This window comes from Chiloscyllium punctatum, chromosome 7, assembly GCF_047496795.1.
Source record: "Chiloscyllium punctatum isolate Juve2018m chromosome 7, sChiPun1.3, whole genome shotgun sequence".
In the NCBI taxonomy this organism is placed as follows: Eukaryota; Metazoa; Chordata; class Chondrichthyes; order Orectolobiformes; family Hemiscylliidae; genus Chiloscyllium; species Chiloscyllium punctatum.
This window is the reverse complement of record NC_092745.1, coordinates 47,980,715-47,993,341: the sequence shown is the minus strand read 5'-3', so window position 1 is coordinate 47,993,341 and position 12,627 is coordinate 47,980,715. Positions and strand designations below refer to the sequence as shown.

The 12,627-nt window shown below is 41.0% G+C and overlaps 1 protein-coding gene across 1 annotated transcript in view; it reads left to right on the top strand.

Annotated features, from left to right (window-relative positions):
• The window catches only part of astn1 (astrotactin 1), a 2,276,897-nt gene that overhangs the window by 907,288 nt on the left and 1,356,982 nt on the right, over nucleotides 1–12,627 (top strand). The window contains exon 7 of the mRNA XM_072573509.1: nucleotides 8,957–9,124. Coding sequence (XP_072429610.1) covers nucleotides 8,957–9,124 — 168 coding nt within the window. The remainder of the gene's footprint in view (nucleotides 1–8,956; nucleotides 9,125–12,627) is intronic.

Genomic DNA, 12,627 nt, shown 5'->3' with positions numbered 1-12,627 from the left:
TTCTATAAAATCATGTCACTTGACATAAAAAGGTTTTTGATATGATAATAAGACATGAATGTACAATGACAATATGTTATATAATATGTCTGAGTGTGCGATTATGCAGGTCTGTTCCCCAAAAGTGAGCAGGCATCATCAGATTGACTGTGAGACTCAAATGGTTTAACTCAATAAAAGCTCTCAATGTTTTTGGAACTAGCAGGGACTATATTAACATTTGCTCAAACCAGATGGCTGTTGAAATTCAATGTGATGGGAAAAGTCAGTCCCACAATTGTTCAAAACAAGCATGTTTTTGATCAGAGTCTTAACCCACGTGTATTGTTAATGCATTAAACGACCTTCCAATTATACCATTCAAATTGTGGTAAATATTCATTTTCTTCTACATTTTTGCACTGAGTGAGGTATGATACATCACTGTGTGGACAGATTGATTGTTTCCTTTGACTGTTCTTTTCCAAACGTTTACATAACATTGCGCTGTAGCATTTAACATTTAACTCAATTGTGTGAGTTGACTGTGGTGTATTTGGTATCAGATATGAATTGTACTTGCATATTGTTAACTGAACACAAGACGACCCCCTGTGGGAGTAAACACTTAGGGTAATTATATTTTTAATTCTTTGATGAAATAGTCAATAGAGTCTGAAGATAAAAGCAATTTGTGACTACCACACTAACTTTTGGACTTAAAAAGATCAGTTGTAGAGATGATTGTAGGTATTTGATTCTATTAGATAAGTTCCAGACTGAGCAAAAGTATAGTGAGTTGCATGCCATTTTCACAAACTGCAATGAGATAATCACAAACTCTGAGGAATAGCAGATGCTTTTTGCAATCCACAAGAATTTCCCATAACTTTGCAACTTAAAGATATCTAGCACAGGAGGGTTGGTTTAAATGTTGACTGTTATTTTAAAACAAGTGACATGGAGCAACTGTTAATGATGTCCTTATTGTTCTGGTGACAACCTGTAAAATGTATGAGTGTTAAGAAAAGACTTAGTTGCATTGCTGCATAAAGACAGTTCACGTAATTATCCATTGAAGTAGATAAGATGTATTTATGATTAGTAGTATGTTTACTTTCTTTTTTTCCCCTTCCTCACCCCAATGACAAGAAGGCATTTATCAAACAGGAGAAGGTTGTAAGCTTGTGCAATGCATTTACACAGACAATAGTCAGAACAGAGGCCAATATTTAAAAGTACATTGGACTGATTGTTGATAATGGGGAATCAGGAACCACACATTGGGTTAATATTCCTGCTGATATGAAGGATAGCTAATGATTTGGTCCACTACTGAGCTCGTCGGCCCATTTTCATGCCATAGTTTCTGCATAGTTGCATGTAGCAACTGTAAAAACCTTACAATTACTGAATGTTTTATCAGGGCTCTTATGTTCAAAAAGAGAAACTATACCTGCGTTTATTTCAATTTCTCATTCAGAATTTAAGAACTTACAAAGCGCTTTATCACCAATAATAATTTTGAAGTTTAATCTATGTTCAATTATTGCTGTAATGGAACTGACACAATTATTATGCAGATACAACTGTCAAAATATCAGTGAGATATATGATGAGATACTGTTTGTTTTTGCTGGAGGATAAATTTGACCAGCACACAGCAGAGAACTTTCCTGTTCTTCTGCTAACAGTTCCGTGCGGTTTTCTGCACCCACTTGAAAATGCAGACTAAAACAAACACAGAAATTGCTGGAGAAACTCAGCAAGTCTGGCAGCAGAGAAACAAAATTAACATTTCAAGTTTGATTTGACTCTCCTTCAGAGTGTAGTCTGGTCGACTGGGAAGGTTACTGCGGCATCTGAAAGTGCTTTTTTTATGGTGTGGTATTCCCTCAGCACTGCACTCCAGTGGCAGCATACGTTATGTAGTCAGTTCTCTGGAATATAACATTTTAACTCAAGGGTTGAGAATATTACCACTGAGCCAAGGTCAACACTTAACTATTTCACCTCTAATTCTACACAACAGCTGTTTTTGTTTTGATAGCTGACAGTATTCAGCCAGTGTCAGAAGCCATTTTTTTTACAGTTATTCTGAGTTCCCACTGGATATTAAATGTGTAACTTTTTACTTGTCCTGCAGACTGCAATGCAAATGAGTTGCCTTTTTTCTCTTCAGTCTTCCATGAGTGCTGAAGATATTCAATGCTCCCACATTTTCCTTGACTGTCAGCATCTTCAGGGAGGCCAAAATTATGAATACCAGGCACTACTTAAAGCTAGCCTCTGTCTCTTAAGGATGAGGTGTCATTGCAACTGATGGTGCTGGTGATATTGTGCAGTGAAAGAATGTCTTTTCATGAAAGAGAGCATGCATCATTGTCTCCAGAAGCTGCAGAAGAGGTTTTGATGGAAACAATGTCAAAAAGGAGAGAGGTTCTCTGTCTTTCAGAGACCTGGACGACCTCTTGTCACATGCTGAGGAAGTACCAGGGAGAGGCAGCAGTGAAGATGAATAACAGAAGTGTAATCCCAACAATGTGGATAGAAGGGGAAATATCACGTGAAATTGACTTCAGATTATTGACTGCATTATCAAGCATCACATTTCAGCATCCACACCACTAGCCTTATCCACTTCTCAATGCATTGCACTCCCATTCCTCACTTACCAGCAATCTCAGTCAATCAGGCCCTTTTCATACTTGTCGATTATTGCAAGCTTCACAGTTTGTGTACTCAGGCAGCTTTTTTTAAAATATTACAGCCACATCATACACAGTCATAGACAAACGTCCTTTATCCCATTTGGGTCTGCACTGATCAACAGCAACTACCTATTACAATCCAATTTTCCAGCACCTGGCCCGTAGCATTGCCAACATTGTGCACATCTTAATACTACTTATATGTTCTAAGGATTTCTGCCTCTACCACACTCTCAAATAGAGAATTGCAGATTCCCACCACCTCTTGGAGATTCTTTTTCTCCCATCACATTCCCTTTAAGCCTCCTGATCCTTCTCTTAAGTTAATGTCCCTTGTCAATGATCCCTCCCCCAAGAAAGGAAAGCTCCTGCTTCTTTGCCTTCTCTATGCCCCACCTCACTTTGTTGACCTCAATCATGTCCCCTCTCAGTCTCCTCTGCTGCATGGAAAATAACCCCAGTCCATCCAATCTCTCTTCATAATTGAGACTCTCCATCTCAGGCAATATCCTGGTAAATCTCCTCTACACCTTCTTCTGTCTCTTCACATCATATAACATGAATTAACTGCACATGATACTCTAATTGTGGCCTAACCAACTTTTTACTCACTTCCAGCCTAACCTTCTTGCTTTTAAAGACTATACCTCAGGTAATAAATGCAGGCATCCCATATGCCTTCCTTATATACAATATATATTGTACAACACTCACTAAATCACCTATTATTTGTTGAAGTCAGCGATAGGCAACAGGATGCACCAACAAATAACTGGCGATGAAAAACCTTCATATTTTAAGCTCCTTGGCTGAAAGTACTGGCTATTATTGACAGGGATATTATTGAGGACATATCCACTCACAGTATTGAAGGAGTTGAAGATATTTACTCAGCTATTTCTCCATTATTTGACCCACTTCTCCTTCATCCCTCAAATTCTTTTGAATTAAAAGCTGCAGGTCATGTAAGCAGGCAGTTCTGATGTGCTCCTTTCCCTTACATACTACAAAAAACATTAACACAATCTTTGTCCCTTATTGCATTCCTAATACTCAGAATGTGAATGTACCCAAGCAGTGAAGGACGAACAAGCAGGAAGTGAAGGTGGAGGAACGCTGTCACTTGAACACACGGTCACAGCTGATTTCCCCGGAAGCTTAGACATTCATGTGTTTTGATATCATTTGACAAAGCAGTTTCTCATGCATCACAGTGCCCAAGTTTTCTGTAGTCTCCGGGATACCCGCACTAATCAACCCCACCACCATATGGCCAAATATTTCAACTCTCTCTCCCAATCTGCCGAGATCGTGCAGGTCCTGGGCCTCCTCCAACGCCACTCCCTTACCACTCAATGCCTGGAATATTTCAACCCCAAGGCATCAATGTGGACTTCACCAGTTTCCTCATTTTCCCTCCCTACACCTTACCCCAGTTCCAACCTGCCAGCTCAGCAGCATCCTCATGACTTGCCCTCCCTGCCAATCTTCCTTCCCATCTATCCGCTTCAGCATCTCTGAACTTTTACCTTCATCCCCACCTCCATCCACCTATTGCACTCTTAGCTACCTTCTCCTCATCCCCACCCCACTCCAATTTATCTCTCCATCCCAGAGGCTCCCTGCCTCATTCCTGATGAAGTGCTTTTGCCCAAAACATCATTTTTCCTGCTCCTTGGATGCTGCCTGACATGCTGTGCTTTTCCAGCACCACTCTACTCAAGACTCTATCTGTGGTCTCTGCAGAGTGCTATGATCATGGAGACTCTGTTCTAGGAAAGTGACAGTAGCTCCATGTACAACAAAGATGCTATCGTTTCTCAGGATGACAGCATTGTGCTTGCCACTGCAAGTCCTCCAGTGCACTTTTTGTTGACTGTCAGACAGATGCCGCAAAGGCTGAGGTGGTGCACTGGGTATCTGGGCCCAGAGCTGCCCAAGGTGGTCTTCCAACACCTGCTGCAGTTGGAAGCTGAAAGACAATTAGAGCTATGCCAGAGTCAGAAGAGACAGGTAGATAGTCAAAGGCACCTGGAAGTGTGAGGTAAATGCACATGGGTGATTTATTCATTTTTGTGCGTATTGTGGAATGTTTTAATTCATAATTTTGGATTGGATTGTGTATTTGAACACTTGATTATTTGCATTGTAGAAAAACAGGGACAGTAAGGTGTGTGAGATTTATGCTGATAGGAAATTTAAGGTTGTGATTTCTGGTGTTGCTCATTGATTTGCAGATGGCGCAGAGGCTAGAACTGTTGCCTCACTGCGCCAGGGACCTGGGTTTGTTTCCAGCCTCAGGTGACTGCCTGTGTGGAGATTGCACATTCTCCCTATGTCTGTATGGATCTCCATTGTATGCTCCAGTTTCTTCCGACAGTCAAAGCTGTGCAGGGTAGGTGGGTTAACCAGGGTAAATACAGGGTTACTGGGATAAGGTCAGGAGCTGAATCTGGGTGGGATGCCCTTCGGAGGGTCAGTGCAGACTTGATGGACTGAATGGCCTCTGTTTGCATTCTCGGGATTCAATGATCTTCTAACTGCTGCTTCTTTTACTGTAGGAAGACACTATCAAGGTTACTGCCTCTCTTCCTATTGCACTTTCTCTGCCTTTAGCCTCCTTGCAGGCACCATGACAGCCTCTGGGAATTAAAATTCTCATCTAGAGTGGTGGAGGTCACAGAAACATTGCTTGAGGATGCCTTTGGTTTTCAATGTGAAATTTCTTGTCACAGCATGGCTCTTTTAAAGCTCTTGCTGTGCAACTGTACATGCATTTTTGACGAGATTGTATTTTAATGTGCACCATATCATGAGCCCGGTAGCCAGTCTTTATTTTCCATGGTGATTGAAGTACAGCTAACGCAAAAGACCACATGGGGATGGATAACTTGAGGCATTAATCTGCAAGTGGTAATATTACCAGCTGCATATTAAAGTAGTGGCATCCTTCTCCATTCAAATACATGCGACACAAATAAATAAATGCATACAGGTAGTTCTGCTAATACATAGTTGTTGCATTCTTGTACGACCCCACACTATATAAAAATCGCGCAATACAAATACACTTAAACTGTTGCCAATGTAATGGCATTATAGCCAACGCACACTTTAAAAGTTCAGAGTTTCAAAAATGCATTCACTACTCACCCACTGGCATTACAGCCAATTCACGTTAACGAAAGACGTGTTACAGCAGAACTACCTGTACGCCGTCAGAGGCATTCTGCATCTTCTATCTATGACAACCCCTGACTCACTCCACCCATTTAGCTTGGGAAAGATGAAATGGGGTGAAGCTGTCTTCATTTGGATAAAAGAGAATCAGCAACTTCCCGAATGCAGGAGTGCCCAGGAAACTTCAAGATATTGCTTACATCTCACCAACTGATAAAGGCTGAGAGCTATTATCATCTTCAAATCCAAAGGTCAAGTAAGAGCACTGGTGTTACCGCCTCCTGCTGACAGTCCTTCTTGTCTCCATCGCCTCTTCCTCCTTCTCCCTCTTCTGGGAACTTTATCTGTTCTACGTGACCTCTGTTCAGTCTTCAATCATGCTCAAAGCCAGAAGGAAGCCTGAGTAGGTTATCACTGCTGACAGAATCCCTTTCATAGGACTGATAAGATGTACTTCACGCTGGCTAACATTGTATTTACTGGTATGAAGTTAAGAATGGGTAGGTTGGAGCTCTAAAGTAACAGGACTCAAACCAGTGTGACATACTGTTTTGCTTATGATCTGCCCCCTCCTCAAGCTTACAATAAAAATTAGATACGCACATGCGCATTCAAACCCTTTTACAAATCTGATGTCTGGTACACTTATTATGAACAAGTATTTTTTATTTTGGTTTAAGAGACATAGCACTGAAATTTTTGCTTTCTAGGGTGAAAGCCACAGTCTTTATGGTTGTTATAACTATGTTCTACATTGCACTGAGTGGCTCACTGTCATAATATCCACAAAGAGTGCATTGAATTGGGTGCAATGTTGTACTCCATCATCAATGAACTTGTTAAAAAAATTCATCCATGGCATGTGGGCATCATTGACTCATCCAGCATTTATTGCCCATCCTGCATTGCCCAGAGGGCAATTAACTGCTGTGGATCTGGAGTCACATGTAGGCCAGGTCAGGTAAAGATGGCAGTTTCCTTCCCTAAAGACCATTAGTGAACCAGATAGGTTTCTCCCAATAATCAACAATGGATTCACGATCATCGTTAGAGACCTAATTCCAGATTTTTAAAATTGAATTCAAGTTCCACCATCTGTTATGAGAGGATTCACACTCAAGACCCCAGAACATTATCTGGGTCTCTGGATTCATAATGTAGTGATAATACCACTAGGCCATCGCCTACCCCTGGATGCATTGCTTTTGACAGTGCACTGAAATAATCTGTATAAACTGCAGACTTTTTTTCTTGAATAAATCATGCACTGAGATGCAGAAATTGAACTTTCTTAATTCATTTGAAAACTACAGGTTTATGACAATGTAAATAATTAATGTTATTGCAATGAAATATTAATTGATGCAAGAGCTGCATTAATACATTAGCTCAATCCTGTTTCAGACTTGGTTATTTCTGACTTGTGTGTGTGTGTGTGTGTCAAGCCAGCTTCACTCTAAAGCAGTGCTTCAGTGTTCTAGTTAGCTAACTGTCTCCAACAGCAGCAAACTTTGTATTTAAATGTTTTTCATTTATTGTGCTCTTGGTTTCAAGGCATTTTATAGATATTATCGCAAAAAATGAAGTTGAACAAATCAAGGAGATATTTGAAATGGGTTTTAATATGACCTCAAGGAGGTGAGAGGTGGGGGGTTGAGCATATCAGTTTAGATCTTACAGCCCAGGCATCAGCTTCCAGTATTGTGATGAGCAGTTCATGGACCAGAGGCCAGAGGAATCAGAGGAAGGAGACACTCAGGGAAGGTGTTTGGGTGGATTGTAGAGGTGGAGGAGCTTTGTGCAAGTCCTGAAGAGATTTAAGCGAAACAGCGAGAATTATAAATGGAAGCATAATTGGCTAAGAGCCAATGGATTGGTGAAGTTAGGAGTAATCAGTCAGTAAACTAAAAGATCACTGATTGAAGCACTTTTTCTTGATGGCCAAGTTTACAGATAGGGTAGGCACATCGCATATATCCAACAAGAACCTCTGAAACAAAGTCCCATCATTCCAGAGGACTTGACGTTGAGGTGAGTTTAACATGGTCAGCCAGGTGGGCCTCATAGAATATGAGTTCCCTGATTGGAGCTGTTAATCTGGTCCAATCAGGGAGCGCTGGCTGACAGATATAAACAGGAGGGTCAGAAATTCAGTTCACTCTGAGAGTTGACTCTGAGGGAGCTGGACCAGTGTCAAGTGCTTTGCATGTGTAAATACAGGGTGATGGATACCAGCGTCTGTGGTGTTATTTCAGGTATGTGATTGCAGTTCCTGATCTGTGGTTTACTGAGGTAGAGCAATAAAGGCTGACCAGAATAGCACACAGGAATAAGTTCCAAGGTCACAAAACACTGATGTGGCACTCAATTTAGTTGCAGGTGGGATGAGGTACAAACAAACATCGATGATGGTTTGGTGGTGGTGGTGGTGGGGGGGGGGGGGGGTGGGGTGGAAATTAACAGTCTCTGTGATGAGGTGGATGTTGGGGTTGGAACGCTCCTTAGTGAACAGGACTGGTCCACTTGACTCCAATAGATTTGAATAAATTGAAAACAATCCTTCACGAAAGGGGCCATGCCAGCTTGGATGTGGGGGTGTCTTGAAATTGGGGTGGAGAGGTTGACTTCAAAAATGAGAGGCCTCCCGACAGATATGAAAAGGATTTGTTTTGCAGAGAGTCATTAGCTTCAACACATTGTGCTGGCTTTCTCATTTTGAACATGTTCAAGGCTGAGTGAAGTGAGTTTTTGATCCACACAGAAGTCAAAGGAGCTTCAATAAGAAAGTGAAGTCAAAACCGCAGTAAGTTCAGTGATGAATGGCAGAGTGGGCTCAAAGATCTATTCATGCTCCTATTTATTACGGTCTTATGATCAGCCTAATTTTGTTACAGATCTTACTGCGAGTCTAATTTTTATTGGTAACCTGTTGCTATTTTCCAAAAGTGCTTCATTCTCCCAAAGAAATATTTCATCCTTTCAAAAAAACAAAACGGCAGTTGAATTTGATTTTTCCCTCTGTGATTATATGAGCAGACTTGTACTCGGTGACAGGCTGATAATGGCATTTGCTTCTTTTTGTTTAGGAAGTAGATTCATACTGCTTTATGGAAGCCAGTTGATTGCGAATGACTGGTTGAATCCGGCTCAGGTGGTGCTCTATCACCAGCAGAACAGCAGTGGTCCCTGGATGATGGAGCTGTGTGGGCGGCGCCTCATTGATCCCTGTGAGCATGAGTGCGATGTGGATACAGGTAAGGGCTTCCCCTTGTCAATGAAGTTCAACACACCGTGACTGAGATTTGCAGGTTGCCATGATCGTTGACAACAAGTGAACAGGTTTCTGTACAAATGCATTGAAAATTCTGCAATACAATGGCCATTCTCTGGGAATCTGTGGAGGGATTAATAAGTGGATGCAGAAGAGGGAAACAATTTAAGGTGGTGTAAAAGTTCTCGCAAATGTGTTTTCCTCTCCTTTTTGGTTAGCTGAGTTAATGAATTCATTCATTCATTGAATGAGAAACTGACCTGACCAGATTTGGCCTCAACACTGTAAATTTATTTTGAATGATAGGGAAGATAAGAGAATGAAATTAGTTGAGAGACAAAGTTGTAGTACATGGGAACAAAATGATTGTTTCTTGTTAGATAGCAATGACATGTATCCTTCACCTATAAACTTGGTTGTTAAGGACACAGGGCCAAATCAGTGCCATATTATTTTATTCTGCCTATTGATGTAATGATTCCAATAAATCACAGATATACTTTTGTACTTCAGTTCTTTTTGTGATTTCAGTGCATTAAAGCTCCCACTGCAACAACCAAAGGAAGTTTTTGACATGCATTTCATTTATTTTATTAAATTATTATCTCAGTGGAATTAACACATGACTCTATTTTGCCGCATATTTAAGATTTAATCTGTTTATCAGAAATCTACAAAAAAACTGTTAATCCTTCTGAGTGAGAAATGTGAGGGAAAGAAAACAAATTAAACATCTGAGATTTCCTTTGTTCCTCAAATCTTGTAACTCCAAATAAATGTTACTGCCATTTTAAACCTGGAGAGGGAATACTCATATTGAATTGGGACCATAAGAACAACATGACATTTTTGTTCTCTATTACTATAATTGCGATATAACTGACTGTTTTATGTAATTGACTCTGTAGTATTTCTGCGGCAGAAACAAGAATATGCTGTAAGGAATCAGCTGCAATTAAACTTTGAGTCATGAGCATTTCACTTGGTGTCAACTCTGAGGTTGCACCAACATATTCTCATTGAGTTATGATGCGCAATTAAATTGATCGCTCTAAGGTAAGAAGAGTGTGAATACAACAGTAAAGCATAGTTCACTCACTGAGAAGTCTGATTGTAATACAGTGACTTAAATGGCTGCATAGATCACGACATTTCTCTTGCATGCAAATATCCAAACTCTGGACTCTCTATCACTATTGAAAATATTTTTGATATAGATTAATTAATGGTGTTCTACATACAACAGATAGCTTACATTATACATTGAGCATCAACAAGTCAATTATGCCAACAGTGCAACCAGCCACTGGGATGGCCAAGAAAGTTGCAATCAGTGAACTCTAATTTTTGGAGCCATTACCTTGCACCATTTAACTATGTTTCATTTAGGTTGTGGTCACTCAATACCACAGATGTTGGAAATTGTCCTGTTGCAATCTAAATTATATTAAAAGCTGCCACATTACTGCTGATGGGATAGGTCACTTATCTAATGATGTAATATGAGTGAACCTGAAGTTTCTTTAATGATAAATGGCTGATTAATTTAGCATGTAGACATCAGGCAATATCACAGGGGGGTCTGGACAAGTTAAAAGGACTGAATAGCAGAATGTGCAGTACAGGTTATAAGGCAGTCAGATCAAGCTTAAAAAGAGATAATCATAGAATTCCGACAGTGTGGAATCAGGCCATTCAGCCCATCAAGTCCACATTGACCTTCCAAAGACCGGTTGATGCAGATCTATCCGCCCCCTCTCCCAGCCCTATCTCCATAACACTGCAATTCCCATGGCTAGCCCACCTAGCTTGCACATCCATGGACACTATGGGCAATTTAACTTGGCCAAACCACCTAATCTGCACATCTTTGGACTGGGGTCAAATTGAAGAGGGTGCAGCAAGAGGTGTCTGCAAATGTCATCTGGGGCAAACCACCAAAGCATTCAACAGGCATCCTCAGGCCCAGCTATAGTTGTCCAGGGCATACCCAGCCTGATGGTAAGAACCTGAAAATCATGATAGGTGCATGGGCCAATGTTGTGCAGAACCAAACAGTGTTTTCAAATGCAACACTTGGTACTACGTCAGTGTGGTCATTGCTATGTATTTAGGCTTGTCAATGGTTCTGTTTCTCTTAAGGTCAATCTTGAAGAGCACTGGTTAAGGCAGCACTCGGGAGTACATCGTGTGGAGCTGTGCCCAGACCACTGATCAATCTTGGCTATCCTCTTCGAGTAAATGACCTGAAGCTCGATGTGTGTGTTTGGAGAGCATTGTTTAGGCCCCCTGTATGTCTCCCATCTGCTGACTGATGTTTAAGGAATTTAGGTACAACTGCCATGTGTTCCAGCATAACTCCCTCATGATGTTCTGGCCCCAAAACTGAACAGGACATCATCACAACATAAGAACATCAGACCGTCAGAACTTGGAGCAGGAATAGGCCATCTGGGCCCACAAGCCTGCTCCACCATTCAGTAAGATTATGGCTGATCTTTTTGTGGACTCAGATCTACTTAACCATGGTTTCACTGTATTCCAAAAAAAATCTATCTTAGCTTTAAAAATGTTTACTGAAGTAGCGTCAACTACTTCATTAGGCAAGAAATTCCACAGATTAACAACCCTCTGGGTGAAGAAGTTCCTTCTCAATTCAGTCCGAAATCTGCTCCTGCTAATTTTAAGGCTATGCTCTGTTTTCCTAGTTTCATCTGTCAGTGGAAACATCCTCCCTACTTCTATCTTATCTATTCCCTTCATAATTTTATATGTTGCTATAAGATTCCCCCTCATTCTTCCAAATTCCAATTATTATATAATCCCAGTCTACTCAGTCTCTCCTCATAAGCTAAATCCCTTAACTCTGGATTCAACCTAGTGGACCTCCTCTGCACCTGCTCCAGTGCCAGTACATCCTTTCTCAAGTAATGAGACCAAAACTGCACGCGATTCTCCAGGTGTGGCCTCACCAGCACCCTGTACAGCTGCAACATAACCTCCCTGCTTTGAAATTCAATCCCTTTAGCAATGAAGGACAAACTTCCATTTGCCTTCCTGATTACTTGTAGTACCTGCAGACCAACCTTCTCTGGTTTATGCACAAGGACACTCAGGTCCCTCTGCCTGGCAGCACGCTGCAACTTTCTACCATTCAAGTAATAATCCTTTTTACTGTTACTCCTACCAAAATGGATGACCTCACATTTCTTAACATTGTATTCCATCTGCCAGACCTTTGCCCACTCACTCAATGTATCTATGTTCCTCTGCAAAGTTTCACAGTCCTCTGCACACTTTGCTCTGCTACTCACCTTAGTGTTAACTGCATGTGGTCCCCAACTCCAAATCATCGATATAACTTGTGAATAATTGCAGTTCCAACACCGATCCCAGAGACACATCACTAGTCACTGATTGCCAGCCAGAATAGCACTCAGTTATTCCCACTCTTTGTTTTCTGTTAGTCAACCAATCCTCTATCCA